At 37.5% G+C, this 23,215-nt stretch overlaps 1 protein-coding gene and 1 long non-coding RNA gene across 2 annotated transcripts; one reads left to right on the top strand and one right to left on the bottom strand.

Moving 5' to 3' along the window:
* Positions 1-3,240: 3,240 nt before the first annotated feature.
* LOC103426884 (probable magnesium transporter NIPA6) lies at positions 3,241-7,200 on the bottom strand. The gene is made up of 9 exons (XM_008364969.4): positions 6,897-7,200; positions 6,734-6,790; positions 6,285-6,375; positions 5,998-6,158; positions 5,765-5,892; positions 5,101-5,238; positions 4,870-4,962; positions 4,116-4,236; positions 3,241-4,029 (listed from the first exon to the last, which is right to left on the bottom strand). The coding sequence occupies exons 1-9, from the start codon at positions 7,024-7,026 to the stop codon at positions 3,899-3,901; spliced, it is 1,050 nt and encodes a 349-aa protein (XP_008363191.3). The 5' UTR covers positions 7,027-7,200; the 3' UTR covers positions 3,241-3,898.
* Positions 7,201-13,195: 5,995 nt separating this feature from the next.
* Positions 13,196-22,465, top strand: LOC139194237 (uncharacterized). Its single transcript, XR_011578996.1, has 7 exons — positions 13,196-13,468; positions 13,645-13,782; positions 14,401-14,459; positions 15,345-20,381; positions 20,558-20,695; positions 21,314-21,372; positions 22,262-22,465. It is a non-coding gene; the product is annotated as an uncharacterized lncRNA (long non-coding RNA).
* The last annotated feature ends 750 nt before the right edge of the window (positions 22,466-23,215 follow it).

The raw sequence follows: 23,215 nt of genomic DNA, 5'->3' as shown, positions 1-23,215 counted from the left end.
TCTGGGTTCAGGTTTTTGTGGTTTTTTTTTTTTAAAATAATAGGGTTAATATTATAATATTGTTAATGTATAAAAAATTATTATTTTTGCCAAGTGGCAGCCACATCAGCACAAATGTGGGAGCCATGTCAGAATTTAACAGACCATTGGATGAAAAATCTAACTGAGGTGTTATTTTGAAATAAAATAGTACGTGAGGTATGAAAGTGAAATGTTTTAAAGTTGTTGTATGGGGTTGTAATTTACCCTCAAACCTGAGAGGCTACTATGTAATTTACCCTATTAAAAACTAGTACAAGGCTCAAAATGAATCTAATAAACAACAGTAGAAAACGTAAAAGGCCGATGTAAAATGAGAGCTACAATCCAAGATACAACGGGAGACCTTGACAAATTTAGGCTCGTAGGCTGTGATAACAAAAAACCAAAAAACCATAGTCTCAAGCAGCATAAACCAGACCACCGCCGCCGCCATCATATCCTCGGAGAAACCCAAACTCCGAACAAAGATAATAAACACCATATTCAAGTTTCCTTTACGTACCCTACAAATATATACAAACAAAGTATCATTTCTAATTTGTCCCTTCAAATTCATCCTCCTCATTTTGGTCTTGAAATGTGAATTTAAAGTTTGATTAGACCTGTCATTCGTGTCGTGTTTCCTGTGTTCGTGTCGTTTTCGTGTCATATTCGATATCTTAACGGGTCGTGTCGTGTAACATCCGTTAAAATAAATGGATAAAATGACCCGACCCGATAATATTAACAGGTAATATGACCTGACTCATTACCCGTTAAGGAAAATATATTTTAAACCAATAAATAATCAAATGAAAAACATAATACTAAATAAGTATGTACATACCATATTATCACATTCAAAACATAAAAACGCATTTGTCTTTCAAATATTACATATTTACATACCCAAAATAAGAGCATAATAAAAATAAAAAATAAACATTAGAACATTACAAAATATCAAATGTTCAAAAGATTTGCAAAATTAAGGGAGTTATGTTTCAAGGTTTGGAACCTTGCACATTTTCTTACAATCAAACTCTTCAATTTTCATCAATCACCATGGGAAAAGGTATTGGAAATTTGACTTGATATATTGTCTTCAAGAGTTATATTGATGATATTTTCAATGAGGCTTTCTACATGAGCACTCTCTCCCCATTTATCCTATGCTAATGTAGAAGTGTGAAAAATATAGAAAAAATATATAAACGCTCGTAATGACAAGCTTTACAACTTTTATAAAGGGCTTAACTTTGAAATGTGCCACTATAATAATATAAATCATAGATCAAAATTTAACCGTCGATTGTTGTTTACATTTATGCTTCATTTTTCTCACCAAATTTTGTTTTTTCATATTTTATTTTTTGAAAACATAATATATTAGAGGATACAAGAAGATGAATGGTTTGGATCGTTTATATTATGTTCAAAGTGTTACCGTTAGTGAAAATATTGCTTGGTGTTTATAAAGTATCTACAAACTATATAACATCAACTCATATTTCAATTAATCGTAAATATCAGGACGTGATATCAAAGATCTGAACCGTTCATCTTCCTACACCCTCTAGAAGATCATGTTTTGAAAAAAGAATATTTTAAAAATGAAATTCAATATAAAAAATAAAGCTTAAACGACAATCGACGGTTAAATACAAATTTAATGTTTATAGATTATTGTGTTGGATTTCGAAGTTGAACCCTTCACGAAAGTTGTAAAGCTTGTCACTACGAGTGATTGTGTGTATATATATATATATATATATTTTTTTTTTTTTTTTTACATTTCTTACACTTTTGCAATAATTATTATTAATTTTACACTCAAATAAAGAACACTATTCATGACGGTTTGGAGGGTTTTAAAAATCTAAATGATAATGTAAGTATAACCATTATCTACTCATGGAGGAATGATGAATCACGAGTGTTTATATATTATTTCATATTTTTCATAATTGTAGGGATGTCTTATTGCCTACCTATACTAATACTATACTAGTTGATTTTAATTTTGGACAACAACATGTTAAGTAAAATTTATCCTATTAATGATAATAAGAAACTCTTATAATAAAAGTAAATAAATGAATATAACTTAATTTTTTTTAACTTATATAGAATAATAATACAAAAATATATATATTTAATATAGAATATACCAATATATACGATAGGGATATTGTACTGTTTGATTGAGCATATTTCTACCGTCCAATTTCTGTCAAAATTTTTATTACTATATTTTCCTAGCACGTGTAGATCTGACTAATCCAATCATATTGGGCCACTAACCATAAAAATCATTTTTAAAGAATTTATAAACTAATGATACAACTAAGTATATTATTAAAAGAATAATGCTAGGAATATGAAAATTTAAAACTAAATTTATAAGGAAATTATTACTGGCGCTCTAAAATTCTCATTTGTCATTCCAATCATTCTATATTTAGAAAGAAAAATACACTTGTGAGAAGTGCAAAATGAGATTTTTGAAGTGCTAATAAAAGTTCCCATTTGTAAAATAAATGATGTGTCACCAATAGAAAATAAGCACATTTATCAATACTTAAGTAAATATCCACGTCATTTGGTTAAAAAAATTTGGTTTCCCTAGTATTACCAATATGAAAAAGAAGGGTAATGCTAAAAAGACTAATGATTATTTTTTGAGATTATTACTTGAGTGTTGAGTGTTGATTAACGTATTTATTTTTCATTAGTAACACATCATTTAGTTTAAAATTTTAAATTCTCTGATATTATCCTTAAAAAAAAAAAAGGCATCATTGTCTTCCTTTCATTTGGTTCTTCCTTATGCATCTATGTTTTTGTGTTTGACAATTTTTATTATCATGATGAAATACCACCACATATATCATGATTGAAGTCGACACATTTGGTGGAACGAACTCCAAACGCGTACAACATGCATTTGGTGGGTAGTTTGGTTACTAAATTAAAAAAAAAAAAAAAAAAAAAAGAGAGACCAGCTGGTGACTTCATCACTGCAGTCTACCCTTTTGGGTATCGAAAGAGCTCATAGGCATTTTGGTCTCTCCCTGGCCAAACCCAAAACGTGCTGTGTGAAATACAGACTTGAAATTCGTTTCTAATTACTAGGGCATCGTGTGGTGGTTAAATCTTCTCGTAACCTAACCCTATCCTAATCCCATTTTACAACACCGTTCTTACAAGTACCAAATATTTTGGCCCCCACAAACATCAAGTTATATTGCATCCCTAAAAAGATTTCAGGATCCAACTCGGTCAATCTTCAAAAGGTACAATCAAAATCTGATAACAACTCTACATAGACGTGTCATGTAATAGCTAAAAGAATAAGAGACATAAAAACAGAGAAAGTACCACCACACCCTCTTCCAAAAGAAAAAAAGAATCAAGCGAAAGCTACCATAATCTATTTCCGAAGACACCTGAAAAATTGTGTAGGAACTTCCAACATCTCAACTGACCTGGGCTCCGTAAATCAGTTTTCACCGCAGTTCATAATCTTGGTAAGGACAATGTCCAGCCTTTATAAATCCAGGTGTCTGTTGGTGCTTCATCTGATTTTAAAGCTATATTTCCTTATTTCATAGAGTGAACAAACCACCCATTAAAGCCAGGAATCTTGGACAAACTGTATATGAAGCCCTGGCGAAACTCAGCATAAATTGTCATTCCATTTGTCCTCCCTCTAGTCTACACAGCAAAACCACTAGCAGTTGAGAAACGTCCACCACCTGAACAACTTCTGCTGCTTCGGCCATTTTATATCTGGACTTGACCAGAACGGGGCAACTTCTGCTACTTCTTCCTTGCCCATGATGGAATGGGATGGTGTCATCCTAGGAGATACGATCTAGTACAATTCTGGTCTTCTTAAGCAAATTTCCTCAGAAGGTGAGCCGTTTTCTTCTTCATGCTTCGATAATTCTCCATTCCCATTACAAAGTCGCGCGGATAATGAAGGCGACACAGGCATATAACTACCTGCGTTTAAGAGAGTAAAGTGGTTAGGAAATATATGATACTAGATAACAGAAAAAATAAAAATAAATAGCAGATTGGTCTCATACCTCGAAAAGACGAGCTTCTATCAAACTCTCTCGTCGAATGCAATACGATGGTTCCACATAATACAACAATAAATCCACATATTTCTGATATGATGGCTGCCCCACTTTGGTCATCCCAATCCTAAGATCATAAATTGTAGCATGTAATTACAGTCATCAACTAAATCTGCAATTAGTAACCGGTTGTTTTGGAAGAACAAATAGTATTCTGCTAGACTGTTTCTTTTTTATTCAGTGTAGATATGAGTCACAGTTCAGCAGTAAAAACTGAGTATCTAAATTAGAATTCTGATATAAATTGTATAGAAATATCCCTGCCATAAAAGTCAGGGCCCTAGAATTAAGATCAGGAGTACCGGATGCCTAAGTTTTATAAATTCTAATAGGGTATTTTGAAGTATAGACAGTAGCGCACTGCTGTTGTACTCTTTAGCAGGTTTTCTATTAAGTCCCTTGCCGATCCCAATCCATTCATAAAACAACATTTTTTTTTCACGTCAACTAACATAATGAACTTGTCTTGGGTTCACAAAAAGCATGGGTTTTTTAATTGGGGTGGCAGTCTTTGCTTGACTCCGGTTGAAATATTACTACTCCACTCAAGGCTGAGCTTGAGCTGCTTTTCAGAGTATACTTTGAAGTCACATTCCCGATTCATGCCTTCTGTTAAACATCAATCATATTAACAACAATGCAACTTGGAACTGATGCTATAGACTTGGCAAAGAGGCATAACACCATCACTTAACAATACCTTAAACATTATGACACTGGCAATGATTGCCAGCGTGGTAAACATGACGTAATAAATAGGGGACACAACCGCAGTGTTGAATGTGTCAAGTGCCTGAAAATTCAGAGTTGAGTTGTTAAGTATAAAATACAAAGACAAAGCTGCCTGTAATTCTTCTAAATAGAAGACTCCCATAAATCAGACAACGATTGCCCATATCTAACATATTCACAATGTAATAGAATTTCTAACCTTATTCAGATAATTCATTTGGGTGATGACACATGTAGCTACAACCAACATAAAAAACCACGTCTCTGGATAGATTAACTGATTCTTCCCCTCAAAAGTTAACTTCAGAGCAGTTCCTAGGGCTTTAACACTCATCACCTGCAAAATCATGAAAAGTAATAAATATATATGACATGAGATGCAGTATATAATGAAAACTGAAAGGAAATAATTGCATTACAAGAATTCAATAAAAGCAGACTCGGGTGCAGAGGGACTCAAGAATGAAGTGCTAACAGACATTCATCTTCATCAAACCAAGGAATCAGATTGACCAATATCATTATGTATCAATAACCAACCCAGGCTCCACCTGTATGGTTTTTTATATAAACATCTGTTCCCTTTAGGATGAATACGAGCATGAAGATATTACATATTAATATTAAAACAATTTAAACGCATGCCACGTGTGAACTTTGCGCCTACATTTTAAAATTTTAAACGCTTACATCCCTATCAACCATGGTTGTTTAAGTACAGTAAGACAGGAATAAGAGGAGCTCAGTGCAAAAATTAGTTTCTTTTCTCCTTTTTGGTGTAGAACACCACAGTTTGATATGAGAGGCACTCAATACAGTAAGGCAGAAAAGAACTATGACTATCAGTAATTCAAACATTTTACCGAGAGAGAACCCATCAATGAACAAATGCCCGTGAAAACTAGCACATTCGTGTGCCCACATTGTGGCACAAAATGGAAGACCAGTATGAAAACCAGAACAATCACTGAACCCACATAAAGCAAGAAAGCTGAAATAGAAAGTATACATTGTTAATTTTCATTGAACGATCATATAATTCAAAAGAACAAAGAGATATAGAAATTAAAATAAAGTGAATGAGCCTATATCAAACCTGGTTGAGTTGCCATGCTCCATATTTCAAGAACTGAAGTGATAGAATGTTCCTGTGGTGCATGGATAACAATTATGACTGACCCGGAAATGCACATTACGCAGCCCAAAACTCCAAGGCGGTGCAGCCTCTCCTTCAAGATAAAATGCGCAAGCACAGCACTACATCATCCCATTCAAAAAATTTAAAACATTATTAGTAATTCTTAACATCACCATAGCCATAGGACATGATAAAAGTATATAGGAGTAACCAAGCACGGACAAAACAAATATATAAACAGTTACCTGACAATTATACTTAACGCACCGAGAGGGGTAACAAGAACAGCTGGAGCAAATGCATATGCAACGAAGTTTGCAATCTCTCCAACGATCACTATATCAAAAATCAAAAATCAAGACAGATTCTGTTAGCCATCAGTGGAATTTAAATGAACAAAATGAATCTCAAAGCGCTGACATAGTGACATTGGATACCATCAATAGCTAAAATCAAACAGAAACGAAACTTCCACGGTGAAGGAGAATTATTGCCATTGAAAAGCACTTGATCTCAATTGCAAAATGAAACATGAATGATGATAACAGACCAAACAATCATAATTTAGAATCCATGTCAACGATAAGACCAATGACTATAAAGTTTCATACGACAACAATTTGCAAAGAATACGTTGGCTTCTGAAAGATCAAAACATACAACAAAAAATGAAAAAACAGACATGAAAACTTACTGGTAATAAATCCCACCCACCAAAGAGGCTCCAAGAGGTAAGAATACCCGCCATACCCTACAAAAATCAAGAATCAATGAACACCCATTTCAGAGAATCAAAATCCGTGAAAGGAAAACCGAAATTTGAACGAAAAATAGAAATAAATAAATAAATAAATCACCAGCTCTGACTCCAGAAGCAGCTGCGGCTTTTCTGAGGCCTTTCTTCTTGATGATAAAGCTTGCCCCGATGAAGCCACTTGAAAGCAAAGCCAGAAGAACGCCTTTAAGATTGTCTTTGGAGAAACCCATGTCGAATCTTTGTCTCTTTTTCTGAAAATCTCCTTAATTTCCTCATGGGATCATACAACCGGTCAAACGCTCTGGGAAATCATCCTCGTTGGCCGACCTTTGTGAATATGCTCGTTTTTCCCGTTTGGGGGATGTGGGGACGGACAGCTACGGTGCTAATCAAAATAGATTTTCAGTGTGATCATAGGATAGGAGGGGTGATACATTATATGTCATTATATAAATAGTGGGATATAAGTGTAACATCCCATATCGCTCAGGGGAGTGGATTCTGTAAGCCTTATATGTATATTCTTATCTCTACCTAGCACGAGGTTTTTTGGGAGCTCATTGGCTTTGGGTTCCATCGAAACTTCGAAGTTAAGCGAGTTCGCACGAGAACAATTCCATGATGGGTGACCCACTGAGAAGTTCTCGTCTGAGTTCCCAAAAACAAAACCGTGAGGGTGTGTCGAGGCCAAGAGCGGACAATATCGTGCTACGGTGGAGTCGAGCTCGGGATGTGGTGGGGCCTGGGCCGAGAGGTGATAATTTGGTATCAAAGCCAATCCCTAGCTTGAAGTGTGTCAAGGACGTCGGGCCCCTAAGGGGGGTGGATTGTAACATCCCACATAGTCCAGAGGAGTGGATCTTGTAAGCCTTATATGTATATTCCTATCTCTACATAGCACAAGGCCTTTTGGGAGTTCACTGGTTTTGGGTTCCATCGGAACTCCGATATTAAGCGAGTTCTTGCGAGAACAATCTCATGATGGGTGATCCACTAGAAAGTTCTCGTGTGAGTTCCCAGAAAAAAAATCGTGAGGACGTGGTCGAGACCCAAAGCAGACAATATCATGCTACGGTGGAGTCGAGCTCGGGATGTGGTGGGGGCCTGGGTTGGGATGTGACAATATGTATGTTAAAAAGTTAATAACTTAAAAAATAAAAATTTTCACCACTTGCATAAAAACACGTGGTGTACAATTGTGAGTTGTCGGTATTGCGGGCTGCAGATTGTAATATTGATATCTTATTTGTTGGATTCATTAAGCAATTGGATAAGTAGGTCTGTTTACATTAGTATATTTATTTATTTATTTATTGTTTGGACTTAATCCAAAGATACTACACGCTTATTCTCGGAGTACGTGACGCTACAAATGCATAGGTGAAAAACTTTATATTTTCAGTCTTAGTTCCAGTACAATTATTTTAACTTTACATTTTTATATAGGTATTTTTAACGTTATGTCATTATATATCTATTTTTGACTTTATATTTTTATAAAGGTTTTATATTTTATTTTTGTACTAAAGGAGAAGGAAAGTATGAGTTTGGAGGCCTTTTGAGAGCTCACTAGCTTTGGGTTCCATCGGAACTTCGAAGTTAAGCGAGTTCGCGCGAGAGCAATCCCGTGATGGGTGACTCATTGAGAAGTTCTCGTGTGAGTTCTCAGAAACAAAACCGTAAGGGCGTGGTCGGGGCCCAAAGCGGACAATATCGTGCTATGGTGTGAGTTCCCAGAAACAAAACCGTGAGGGCATGGTCAGGCCCAAAGCGGACAATATCGTGCTACGGTGGAGTCGAGTCCGGGATGTGGTGGGGGCCCAGGCCGGGAGGTGACAATTTGGTATCAGAGCCAATCCCTAGCCTTAAGTGTGCTGAGGACGTCAGGCCCCTAAGGGGGGTGGATTGTTACAATCTACATCGCCCAGGGGAGTGGATCTTGTAAGCCTTATATGTATATTCCTATCTCTACATAGCACGAGACCTTTTGGGAACTCACTGGTTTTGGGTTCCATCGGAACTCCGAAGTTAAACGAGTTCTCGCGAAAACAATTCCATGATGTGTGATCCACTGGAAAGTTCTCATGTGAGTTCCTAGAAACAAAATCGTGAGGGCGTGGTCGGGATCTAAAGCAGATAATATCGTGCTACGGTGGAGTCGAGCTCGGGATGTGGTGGGGGCCCGGGCCGGGATGTGACTATGTATGTTAAAAAGTTAATAACTTAAAAAATAAAATTTTCCAACACTTACATAAAAATACGTGATGTACAATTTTTAAATTTAAATTCACATAAGAATGCAAATAAATGAGAAATTATACTCTTTTTTTAACAAACGATATTATCTACACTAAGAAGGTGGGGGAGTGGGCTAAGCCTTATAATGGAGAAACCCATGTCGAATCTTTGTCTCTTTTTCTGAAAATCTCCTTAATTTCCTCATGGGATCATACAACCAGTCAAATGCTCTGGGAAATCATCCTCGTTGACCGACCTTTGTGAATATGCTCATTTTTCCTATTTGGGGGATGTGGGGACGGACAACTACGGTGCTAAGCAAGATAGATTTTCAGTGTGACCATTATATATGAGGTGATACATTTTATGGTATTATATAAATGGTGGGATATGTGTAACATTTCACATTGTTCAGCGGAGTGGATCATGTAAGCCTTATACGTATATTCTTATTGAAGGAAATATTTTGAAAACATGTTCATTTGAGCAACATCATATAGCATGCAATTAACAATTAAAGGCGGAATCATGCTTACATGTACTCAAATACAAAACATTTACCCATGAAATTCAAGCCTAGTAGATTGGTGAACCAATAATCAACTCAAAAACAAAGTGAGTTGAAATTAATACCTTTGTAGATTCCTCTTTGCATAAGCAAAGGCTAATCACCCAAAGAGATAGGGGCCTTCATTCCTTGCTTCTTAGATCCATGGATTTGGATGGAAGAATAGGTTCTCCAAGTTCCCAAAATTGAGAACCTCTAATTCTCGACACCAAGGTTCGATTGTAGAAGAAATGAGTGACCTTGGAGTAGTAGGATTGCTAGATGTACCCTCCAAGGTGTTGGCCTATTTAGAGAGAAAATGAAGAGACAATTCTCACCAATTTTCCCCCAAAATAAACACTTAATATTTCCTTAATGAATTTTAGTTATAAAGTCATTTATATAGTCACTTCTTTAAGTGACCTAAACAACCAAAACCCTAATTCATTTCATCATGGCTGGCCATTTAGGGATGTTTGGGCTTTTGGGCTTTAATGAATCTTTATTCATTAAATTGTCATACAACTTAAGTTAATGGGCTTGACGTTCGAAGCCCATTGGGCCTTAAGGTCCAAAACTATCCCGAAGTCTTTAACGAACTTTTTCGTTTGATTAATTAACATATTAATTAATCTTTGCCATAATTAAATGATTAAACCATTTAATCATTCTTACTCATTTCCGTTTAATCTCCAATCTCCACCTTTCACGGTGTGCGATCCATTAGGTTCCTTTTAGCGAGGTAGTGGGCGATTAAAACCATTTTACATCGATTGTGAATTGAAACTATTTTCAATTCTCCCTTTAGTGATTATACACGTTTAGGGCTTCCACAAACCATGAGTGACACCTAGCAGCATATCATGGTTACCCAAGCTAATCAGAAGAAGTTAGAGAACCTATTCAGTTCGAGATTACAAATGCAATACGGTCCTTCTCTAATCTAATACTCTTGACCACATTGTTTGGTTTGATAGTTTATTTTCTCATGTCTACTATCCAATGTGTGTCTTGTGCTTATATGATTACCTTGAATGTGATTAGGAACACATTCCCAAATCTCATTCATACTCTGATCAGAGATTCAAATCATATCAGAGAGTATTCTCCTTCAAGCGGCTTGAAGGTTAGAGATCCCTTGTTGCGCATTCACTTGTCTCCATAGCTAAGCGGCTTGACCCCAACGATGCCGTGGACACCCTCTTGATGGAGTGACTTTGACATAATCAAAGATCAAGGTCTTAACCACAAGACAACTATGATGCCTCAGGTCAAAGGACTAATTTGCATTATCCCAACCATGAGTTCTCATGTGACATGGAATATGAGAACTCTTCGTTGATCGCGTTCAGTGAACTCATTCTCTATTGAGCACCTACCGTACTTGTCTTGATGTCACACACACCAATGATTCGAGACTAATCACTCTCCCTGAGAGAAGACATAGTACGTACCGATCTTAACGGACTGTCAATGCCCAATTGGCAATCCTATGATCAGGAACGTTTAGGATGTGTCTACGAAAGAATGGTCTCAAGAATCCAACTTCATTAGATTACATTCTCCCAATCACATATTCCTTGGACTTTATCGTTTAAGCATATAACATTTATATGAGACGGCTCAAACAATAATTTATGCCCTTTATATGTTAAACTGGATTAGTTTAACATGTGAAATGTCCGTAAAGTATCATCACATGATTGGCTTTAGGGCACATTTCCAACACTTATCTCTACCTAGCACGAGGCATTTTGGGAGCTCATTGGCTTTGGGTTCCATCGAAACTTCGAAGTTAAGCAAGTTTGCGTGAGAGCAATCCCGTGATGGGTGACTCACTGAGAAGTTCTCGTGTGAGTTCTCAGAAACAAAACCGTGAGGGTGTGGTCGGGGCCCAAAGCGGACAATATCGTGCTACGGTGGAGTCGAGTCCGGGATGTGGTGGGGGCCCGGGCCGGGAGGTGACAATTTGATATCAGAGCCAATTCCTAGTCTGAAGTGTGCCGAGGACGTTGGGCCCCTAAGGGGGGTGGATTATAACATCCCACATCGCCCATGGGAGTGGATCTTGTAAGCCTTATATGTATATTCATATCTCTACATAGCACGAGGCATTTTGGGAGCTCACTGGTTTTTGGTTCCATCGGAACTCCGAAGTTAAGCGAGTTCTCGCGAGAACAATCCCATGATGGGTGATCCACTGGAAAGTTCTCATGTGAGTTCCCAGAAAAAAAATTTGAGGGCGTGGTTGGGACCCAAAGCAAACAATATCGTGCTACGGTGGAGTCGAGCTTAGGATGTGGTAGGGGCCCGGGCAGGAATGTGACAATATGTATGTTAAAAAGTTAATAACTTCAAAAATAATTTTTTTTCACTATTTACATAAAAACACGTGATGTACAATTTTTAAATTTAAATTCACATAAAAATGCAAATAAATGAAAAATAAAAATGCAAATAAATGAGAAATTATACTCTTTTTTTAACAAACGATATTATCTACACTAAGAAGGTGGGGAAGTGGGCTAAGCCTTATAATAGACATACCATAATAATGTGGTTCAACTTTGCATTTGACGAGAATTGAACATAGGTCCTCTTACTTAGAGAGATACCACTAGACCGTAATAATAAGTGATAATGAGAAATTATACTTATAAGAGCTAAAACAAGAATTTGTCATATATATAACCAATATTCAGCCTCTAATTTCATAAATGTCATTTTTTTATAAAAACTATCAATTATAACATAAAACATGCTTAAAAAAATCAAATTGCACTACAAATTAAAATCAAATTGCACTACAAATTAAAATCAAATTACACAACACTTAAAATCGTTGGAATTCATTTTTATTCAAACTCACAACAAGATTGCTTAGTTGTCGAACCACCCACCGCCACAACCTTTTCCCCTTCTGGCCTTTGCTTATCCTTCTCCTTCATATTGTTTTTAAATGTTCAATTAAAATAATTAAAATAATAATTAATTTTTTTTCTTATACTTTCGGTATGCCTTGGAAACTTAACAAATCAAAAGGAAATATATTGGCAAAGTTGAAGAGGGTCTAGCTAATTGGGAGCGACGACGGCATGTTGCCATATGTTCGCCGATCATCAAGAGCTCTTCCTTTTGTCAAAAGCCCATCACAATTGCATTTAAACAAACAAATTCCAGTTTTTATTGCAAAACCAAAATCATAAGTAAAACAAAATATTTATGATTGATTGGGAGGTGGGGATTAGTGTGACAGCCCGTCCCTAATTTTAAGAATTTTTAAAGTTTTAATAAAGGATTTTACAAAAGTGCCCTTTGAGGTACGTGCATTATTCGAGGTTAATCATCATGTTGTGCCATCTAAGATTTGTTTTCTTGACATATCCTCGAAGTACTCATAGCTACGGACGCGTGGGCGTAGACGGTTCGTTATTTGGAGTTATAACGAAAAAGATTTTAAAGTTTGAAGTTTGGGCATTTTATAAATTTTATTATTAAAATTTGGATGGCCCAGATTTAATGAAGATTAAATGGATGGCTTGGATGTAAGGAAAAACAAAAATAAATAAATTTAAGTGAAATAAGGTTTTTGGTGTGTGTGTGTGCGCGTAAGAAGAAGAAGAAGAAGAAGATTGAGGATTGGGCAGAAACTGCCCAACCAGAAGAAGAGAGAGCCGGAGCTCCGGGAGAGAAAGGAGGGAGTCCAGCGAATCAGGAGAAGAAAGAGGGAGAAGCTGACCAACTAGAGGAAGGAAAGGAGGGAAAGGAGGGAGAGTGGTGAACGGGGGAAAAGGAGGAAACGGGTCATCCTTGACCCGTGCGACCCGTGCCATCAAATCGGCGGGTTCTCGCCGTTCTCGTTCAATTTTCCGACGAATTGGATCAAGGTACCACTCCCAATTAACACCTAGGCCTTCCCTCTTCACGTTTCACCCCAAAAATCAATGAATTTCGTGGTGATTTCGCGAAGAACACCCACACGGGTGCCGCGACTTTCTTGTCTAAATTCTTCAAATCTTGAAATGTTTTCTTTCAATTACTAACACCATTAGCATTCCTTCAGGACCTAGAACAAAGCCCAAGAAGTAGTAGAGGCGTTGGAACAAGTTTGGAGGTCGAATTGAAGCTCACCCAATTCTAGGGTCCGCACGGAATTTGATGAATTTGAAGTGTTTCCAGGCCAAATTGGCCTTGGCCACAGGTATGAAAATTTCTCTACTCATTGAGATCTTTAATTATGTATGTTTTGAGAATTTTTGGAAATAGTTGAATTTTCCGGCGAACCGGGGCGGCCGACCGCCACCTGCGGCGGCCCGTGCGGCGGCGCGTGGCCAATGGCCCGCCAATGTTATTCTTAGCATGTGTTTAAGGTTCTAAGTTCAGTTTTAATAATTGATGGACGTAAATTGAGTAATTGAACCTAAGTTCGTTTCGATTCGTGGTTAGGTGAAAATGTGAATTGACGATCCGACCATTGGATCGTCACCAAACTTTGATACCTTGTAATACGTAATATTTGAGGATTATAGGAACTTACGGATCGGGAATCCAATTTACGGATCTTTCGGAATTGGAGTTGTAAGTTCATAAAATAAAATGTTAACCGTCACTTGGTTTCCGAAATTGACGGAGATCCGACCGTTGGATGGTAATGAAATTTTAGGATGATGTCCCCGAGGTATATTGTGGACCTCTGGAAGTTATGGATTTGAAATCTGAGTTGCAGATCGTCCGGACCGAACTACGTAGTGACGTGTCTTATATAAGTTATATATTCCATCGATATGAATTCTGAGGTTGGATTTGATTATTGTTCTAGGCGCTGATCGTCTTGACGCCTTGATGTGTGGTGCTACAGAGTTGTTGGGCGAACTCCAGGTGAGTGGGCAGTTTTTGTTTTTTTCGTATTACCTATATACTATTAATTGTCCCAAAAATTGAATTTATATGAAAGTATGTTTTCAATTGCCATGATGCATATAAAAAAATTATATGAATTGATATTGATGCATATATATATATATATGTGAATTGGTGTTGTGGACGCACATGTGAGTATCAGGTGAGTTTATATGGTTTATATGAATGAATGATGATGTGAATTATGTTGAGAGCTCATAACCTGCACCTCTGGTAGTGCTTATGTTAGTCACCCAGCATCACACGCTCACCTTGGATCCAAGTAGATGCTAGTCGTACAGACCACTAGAGGTGGTTCCGACATGCCAGTCGTACAGACCACTAGAGGGGTTCCGACTGGTAGGTGACCTTCGATTATGTGCACAGATGATTGATGAGAGAAGCACTAGAGCGTATTATTTCACCATATTAGTCGTACAGACTACTATATGTAGTTCCGACTTATGTGCAGTGTAGTGCCGTACAGGTCACCGTGGTGACTCCGGCAGGGCCGTACAGGTCACAGTTGGTGACTCCGGATGGATGGGATATTGAGCTATAGAATCAGCCGTACAGGACCACTGTAGGGTATCCGGTTGATTTATTATTTCGCCTGATTTATATTGATGCATTTATATTATATTTTGGCATATGACATGGCATGACATATTCTTTCTGGAAAGCGTTGAAGGATTGTAATTTGAGCTTTTGATGATATATATATGTTTATGTTTATATATTATTATGTTATTTTCTGGGAAAGTATACATGTTTTACAGCGAGGGGTTAGAAATGTTTTAAATGAAATGTTTTCGAAAAACCTTGTTGTACTGACCCACTCAATTTTGTTTTGCGCCCCTCCAGGTTCTAGTTGCAGAGCTTTGGTGGCTCTGAGGAATCCAGCGGTGTTCTGACAGAAGTTACAAAAGTAGGACTCACCCTTGGGTGTTTCATCATAGTAATTGTATTTTTTTAAAGCTTCCGAACTGTGTAAATGGTTACATCACACTCACATGACGGCCAGCACGCCCTCCTTCGGGACGGGGTGTGTCAGTTGGTATCAGAGCCTAGGTTGCAATTTTGGACATCTTGAGAATTTCCTAGTGTCTTCTGTCAGAATTATACCGCCTCGTAGCGAGCCACGTAGTTCAGATGGGCCTAATTTCCCTGATATAGTAGTTTGGGGGGAAACTATTGCCATTGTGATTCAGTCTATTATCTAAAGGAACCTTTGAGACTGGTTACAAGTTAAATTTGAATCACTTTAGGGAAATGAAGAACCTAGGGAGCAGATCGATGGCTTAATCATTTGGGAAAAGACGTTTCGAATTATGCAAAGTCAAGGGAATCTTCCTCCCGACTGGTGGGTCGAGATGACTACCTAGTTTCTGAATGTTGAATCTACATTCTGATGGAGATAGGAATGTTATCCGATGTTATAGGAAGAACAGTTGTTTCGAAGTCGTTTAAAGAATTGTTTAAGGAAAAGTTCATTCCTCCGACATATCATTATAAAGAGTTTACAGACTTGCGTTGTTTCCATTCAGATGTTGTTGCTAATCCGGTCGAGGTGTTATGTCGTTTTTGGCTGGATAATAAGAAGAAGTGGCGTTCTTTGGCGACCCCTATTCATTGTACTTTTTATTAGGAGTTTACGAGATGTTGTTGACCATTGAGGACTTTGAGAACATGATCAGCAAGAGTAAAGAGAAATAAGAAAAGAATGAGAATCAGAAGAAAGACGATAAAGTTAAAGATCCGTCATATCAAAGACCTCGGAAGACTCAGAGCTTCAAAAGAAGTGAAATTATAGCTAATTTTCCCAGCTGAGGTTTTAGTGCCATTGGTTCTAGGCGAAGTGATAGATTTACTAGTGATCCCAGATTTCAGAGACAAGGTGACTCTGGTAGAGGAAATGTATCTTTGCACCGTAGGTACAATATTAGGCACTTTGGAGAGTGTGGGAAGTTGTGAATGTGTTCATGTGGTTAGATGAGACATAGAGGTATGAATTGTCCCTAGGATCAGTTGTTACCTAGCAGTCTTCCTCGGCATATTACTTGGAAAATTGATGGGTAAGTCGTACAGGTCACTATAAGTGACTCCGACTTATGTGCTAACATGGATGATCGAGCTGTAGACTCAGCTGTACAGGTCATTCTAGCTGACTCCGGCTGATATAATTCTTATCATGGACAATGTTGCCAAAGGAAGTAGTGAATGAGCATGATCGAGGCGTATATATGTATTTTCCCTGTGAGGAGTAAAATGATAATATTGCACCCTTAAGAATTGTTGCTTACTTATCGAGACGACAGTGAGTTATCGTTATTGCGGGCTGCAGACCGTAATACCCATAACTTATTTGTTGGATTCGTTAAGCAAGTAAACAGGTAGGTCATTCTATGTTTGTTATGACTATTCAGGGTGTCCAGTGATGGTGGAAGAAGTAGTTATGCCAGCGAATCGTATCCCGCTAGACATCGTGGATTTTGATGTGATTTTAGGCACATATTGGTTACATTAATCGTGCCAATATGGATTGCTACGGGAAATCAGTTACTTTCCATTGTCTTGGATTATCAAAGGTTACTTTTGTGATTGAGCAAAGTGGAGTTAGGCATGCTGTTATTTCTGTTGTGAGAGCAAAAAGATTATTATCAAAGGGTTGCCAAGGATACCTAGCTCATGTGGTGTTGCAGGATCGTACTCCTAGTATTGTGGATGACGTACGAGTGGTAGACATTTTCCTAATGTGTTTCCGGAATGATTTACATGGATTGCCACCAGACAGAGATGTGGTGTTCATTATTGAATTGTCTCCAAGTACAGACTTTATGCTATAAATTGGTTCCTACAGAGCTAAAGGAATTGAAAATTCAGTCACAAGTATTGGTTGACAAAGGTTTCAATCAACCTAGTACGTTACTTTGGAAAGCCCTAGCTTTGTTTATAAGGAAGAAAGACGGGACTTTAAGAATATGTATGGATATTAGGTAATTGAATCGGGTAACGAATAAGAATCGTTATCCATTGCCGCGCATTGATGATTGTTTGATCAGCTTAGAGGTGCCTATGTGTTTTCCAGGAAAGAGTTGAGGTCTGGTATACTCTTAATGAAAGTAAAGCATACTAGTCATTTTGAGTTGGTGTTAAAATGTTTGAGGGAACCTCGGTTGTATGCTAAGTTTAGCAAATGTCAATTTTGGACGAATCAAGTGGCATTTTTGGGACATATGATATCTACACAAGGTATTCAGATAGCTCCTCAATGAGTGACAACTGGGGAAAATTGGGAACAACCTTGAGCCGTCACTGAGGTACTGAGTTTTCTTGGTCTAGCAGGCTACTATAGACGTTTGTAAAGGATTTTTTAATCATTGCTTTGCCCTTGGCGAGATTGATGAGAAAAGAGGTTAAGTTTGAGTGGGATGAAAAATTGTGAGTAAAGCTTGCAAGTAAAATATTCCCTCACTCATGCATCTGTTTTTGCACTCCCAGACGATAGTGGTAATTATGTGGTCTATAGTGATACTTCTTTGAATGTTCTTGGATGTGTGTTGATGCAACATGGTAGGATGATTGCCTATGCTTCACGGCCATTGAGATCTCATGAGATGAATTACCCTACTTGTGATTGGAATTGGCGGCTATCATTCTTACTTTGAAGTTATGGAGACATTATATTATTGGTGAGAAATGCAAGATTTTTATGAATCATAAGAGTCTCCAATATTTGTTTATTCAGAGGTATCTTAATCTTATACAACGAAGGTGGATTGTGTTGCTTAGTGATTATGATTGCACGACTAGGGTGATCGAGCAAATGTTATGGCCAATGCTTTTAGTAGGAAGACCCGAGTGAGAATTAATGCTTGGTACGATTGCCATGTTCATCTTCTTGTGGATTTAAGATCTACTGGAGTAAAGTTAGGAATGGAAGATCGAAAAGAAAACATACTTGCTAATTTTCAAGTTAGGCCTATTTGGTAGGTCGTACTCGAGACTTAAACGTTTGACGAAGAAATTCAAGAATTTATTTAAAGCAAGGAATAACGGAAAAAAGAAGGACCTCAGAGTTAGAGAATCAGATGGCATGCCTATGCAAGAGAACAAAATGTATGTACCTAATGTTATGGAATTAAAGAAAACAATTTCGGATGAAGCGCACGGTTCAACTTATACAAGGCATCCTGAAGGTATTAAAATGTATCATATCATTCGAACATTTTACTATTGACCGAGTATGAAAAGAGAAATGGTGGAGTATGTAAGTAGGCGTATCATCTGTCAGTAGGTTAAAACGGAAGAAAGAAGTCTTTTGGATTGATGTAGTTACTTCCCGTTCCACAGCGGAAATGAGAAAATATTAATATAGATTATGTGTGCAAGTTTCCTCGTTCATGAGATGGTTATGATGAAATTGAGGTGATAATTGATTGGCTTACTAAATCAGCGCAATATTCTTCAATGGAAGAGCAGTAACCTTTCCAGAAGTGCAACAGTTATTTATCTATCTTATGGAAAAGAGATTTGGGCTTACGAGTCTATTGAACTTCTTGGGTATGTTGGTCCTTTCAGTTTGTTCCTTAGAGTAACGCCATAAGGCCGTGGAAAGCTGTGTCTTGTGTTTCAAAAATTGTTTGAATTGTGGACGAATGGTATTCAAGGCCCTGAGTTAGTGAAGGAGACTACTCAGAATAGTCAAGTAATTAAGTCTAACCTGGAAGTGAGCCAAGATCGGCTGAAGAGCTTAACAGACAAACATGCCACTGACCGGACGTGTAATGCAAGAGATTTGATGTTTTTGAAATTATTACCTTGGAAAGGTGCGGTTCGGGTCGAAATGGAAGACAAGTTAAATCCTAAGTACATCAGGCTGTCTTTGACTATTGAAGGAATTGGTGAAATACTTTCAAGTTTGAGTACCCTCGGGATTGGATAAGGTGTATAGTGTAGTTCATGTTTTGATGCTTCGTTACAAAGTAGCAGATTCGTCGCATATGATTTCGGTTCAGCCTTGGAGATTAATCCGGATTTGGCTTATAATGAGGAACCCATGATTATTTTGGAATAGAAAGAGGAAGTCCTGAGAAATAAGACAGTGTACTTGGTAAAAGTTTTATGGAGGAATCATTCAGCAGAATAAACTACTTGGGACAAAAGATCGAATGAGAGGGATGTGTTCCAGTTGTTTTATGGATATCGATGGATTGTAAAGATTGTGTAAATTTCGAGGACGAAATTTTTTTACGGTGGGTAGATTGTGACAGCCCGTCCCTAATTTTAAGAATTTTTAAAGTTTTAATAAAGGATTTTACAAAAGTGCCCTTTGAGGTACGTGCATTATTCGAGGTTAATCATCATGTTGTGCCATTTAAGATTTGTTTTCTTGACATATCCTCGAAGTACTCGTCGCTACGGACGCGTGGGCGTAGACGGTTCGTTATTTGGAGTTATAACGAAAAAGATTTTAAAGTTTGAAGTTGGGGCATTTTATAAATTTTATTATTAAAATTTGGATGGCCCAGATTTAATGAAGATTAAATGGATGGCTTGGATGTAAGGAAAAACAAAAATAAATAAATTTAAGTGAAATAAGGTTTTTGGTGTGTGTGTGTGCGCGTAAGAAGAAGAAGAAGAAGATTGAGGATTGGGCAGAAACTGCCTAACCAGAAAAAGAGAGAGCCGGAGCTCCGGCAGAGAAATGAGGGAGTCCAGCGAATCAGGAGAAGAGAGAGGGAGAAGCTGACCAACCAGAGGAAGGAAAGGAGGGAAAGGAGGGAGAGTGGTGAACGGGGGAAAAGGAGGAAACGGGTCATCCTTGACCCGTGCGACCCGTGCCTTCAAATCGGCGGGTTCTCGCCATTCTCGTTCAATTTTCCGACGAATTGGATCAAGGTACCACTCCCAATTAACACCTAGGCCTTCCCTCTTCACGTTTCACCCAAAAAATCAATGAATTTTGTGGTGATTTCGCGAAGAACACCCACACGGGTGCCGCGACTTTCTTGTCTAAATTCTTCAAATCTTGAAATGTTTTCTTTCAATTACTAACACTATTAGCATTCCTTCAGGACCTAGAACAAAGCCCAAGAAGTAGTAGAGGCGTTGGAACCAGTTTGGAGGTCGAATTGAAGCTCACCCAATTCTAGGGTCCGCACGGAATTTGATGAATTTGAAGTGTTTCCAGGCCAAATTGGCCTTGGCCACAGGTATGAAAGTTGCTCTACTCATTGAGATCTTTAATTATGTATTTTTTGAGAATTTTTGGAAATAGTTGGATTTTCCGACGAACCGGGGCGGCTGACCGCCACCTGCGGCGGCCCGTGCGGCGGCGCGTGGCCAATGGCCCGCCAATGTCATTCTTAACATGTGTTTAAGGTTCTAGGTTCAGTTTTAATAATTGATGGACGTAAATTGAGTAATTGAACCTAAGTTCGTTTCGATTCGTGGTTAGGTGAAAATGTGAATTGACGTTCCGACCGTTGGATCGTCACCAAACTTTGATACGTTGTAATACGTAATATTTGAGGATTATAGGAACTTACGGATCGGGAATCCGATTTACGGATCTTTCGGAATTGGAGTTGTAAGTTCATAAAATAAAATGTTAACCGTCACTTGGTTTCCGAAATTGACGGAGATCCGACCGTTGGATGGTAATGAAATTTTAGGATGATGTCCCCGAGGTATATTGTGGACCTCTGGAAGTTATGGATTTGAAATCTGAGTTGCAGATCGTCCGGACCGAACTACATAGTGACGTGTCTTATATAAGTTATATATTCCATCAATATGAATTCTGAGGTTGGATTTGATTATTGTTCTAGGCGCTGATCGTCTTGACGCCTTGATGTGTGGTGCTACGGAGTTGTTGGGCGAACTCCAGGTGAGTGGGCAATTTTTTTTTTTTCGTATTACCTATATACTATTAATTGTCCCAAAAATTGAATTTATATGAAAGTATGTTTTCAATTGCCATGATGCATATAAAAAAATTATATGAATTGATATTGATGCATATATATATATATATATATATATGTGAATTGGTGCTGTGGACGCACATGTGAGTATCAGGTGAGTTTATATGGTTTATATGAATGAATGATGATGTGAATTATGTTGAGAGCTCATAACCTGCACCTCTGGTGTTAGTGCTTATGTTAGTCACCCTGCATCACACGCTCACCTTGGATCCAAGTAGATGCTAGTCGTACAGACCACTAGAGGTGGTTCCGACAAGCCAGTCGTACAGACCATTAGAGGGGTTCCGATTGGTAGGTGACCTTAGATTATGTGCACAGATGATTGATGAGAGAAGCCCTAGAGCGTATTATTTCACCATATTAGTCATACAGACTACTATAGGTAGTTCCGACTTATGTGCAGTGTAGTGCCGTACAGGTCACAGTGGTGACTCCGGCAGGGCCGTACAGGTCACAGTTGGTGACTCCGGCTGGATGGGAAATTGAGCTATAGAATCAGCCGTACAGGACCACTGTAGGGTCTCCGGTTGATTTATTATTTCGCCTGATTTATATTGATGCATTTATATTATATTTTGGCATATGACATGGCATGACATATTCTTTCTGGAAAGCGTTAAAGGATTGTAATTTGAGATTTTGATGATATATATATGTTTATATATTATTATGTTATTTTCTGGGAAAGTATACAGGTTTTACAGCGAGGGGTTAGAAATGTTTTAAATGAAATGTTTTCGAAAAACCTTGTTGTATTGACCCACTCAATTTTGTTTTGCGCCCCTCCAGGTTCTAGTTGCAGAGCTTTGGTGGCTACGAGGAATCCAGCGGTGTTCTGACAGAAATTACAAAAGTAGGACTCACTCTCGGGTATTTCATCATAGTAATTGTATTTTTTTAAAGCTTCCGAACTGTGTAAATGGTTACGTCACACTCACGTGACGGCCAGCACGCCCTCCTTTGGGACGGGGTGTGTCAATTAGACTGTGAGGTGTGGATGGTATTGTTAAACAACAAATTTTCTTGGAAATGAATTCAGGTTCATTCATAAACAGGTGGAATTGCTATAATTTTATCTAATATTGTTTGGATTTAGGGTTTGTTATTAACTTTGAGGATATTGAAGTCTATTGTATTGAAATTTTGGATATATTTAGTTTTTATAAAAACTAACATTTACGAAATTAGAGTGTATATTTTGGCTATGTATGATAAATTCTCAGCTAAAACTTCCAACCTGAAAAAGTATTAAGGTTGGGACGTAAAAAAGAGAGGGGAAAGATTGAAAAGAGGAGAGAACGTTAGGGAGGAGGTTGGAGAGTTGGGAGAAGAGTATTTTTCTATTAATTTTTAGATTTATTTCACATTTAAATTTTAAATTAAACATCTAATTTTATAAATAAATTTACATAATTTATGAATTTTTTAACAGAGATTAGATGAAATATCCTTAATTAGCTTATAGAGATAAACAAGATGACTAAATTGGCCAAATTGAAAATGCGGAGACTAAATTGAACAAATGACTATAACACTTTTGACAATTAAGCCATAATGGTATTATTTGTTTGACACTTGCCATTTTCTTATTACATATCAATCAATTATAAAATTAAAATTCTAGACCGTTCGAAGATATCTATTTTTATTTATTAACCATATCAAATGTAATAAGTTCACAATTTTTTTTTCCTAATACAATACATCTACATTAAAGGTGGGCTTTAAATGTTAAAATATCTC

Source organism: Malus domestica, chromosome 03 (assembly GCF_042453785.1).
Source record: "Malus domestica chromosome 03, GDT2T_hap1".
Classification (NCBI taxonomy): domain Eukaryota; kingdom Viridiplantae; phylum Streptophyta; class Magnoliopsida; order Rosales; family Rosaceae; genus Malus; species Malus domestica.
Note: the sequence above shows the minus strand (reverse complement) of the source record. Positions and strands in the feature narration are given on the sequence as shown.

What these genes read in the sequence shown, in the direction of transcription:
- LOC103426884 (XM_008364969.4), bottom strand. Translation starts at nt 7,026, where the DNA reads ATGGGTTTCTCCAAAGACAATCTTAAAGGCGTTCTTCTGGCTTTGCTT. An exon ending in CATTGATGGGTTCTCTCTCG is followed by an intron (nt 5,239 to 5,764) that starts GTAAAATGTTTG and finishes ATGATTTTGCAG; the next exon opens with GTGATGAGTGTTAAAGCCCT. An exon ending in TAGAAGCTCGTCTTTTCGAG is followed by an intron (nt 4,030 to 4,115) that starts GTATGAGACCAA and finishes TCTTAAACGCAG; the next exon opens with GTAGTTATATGCCTGTGTCG.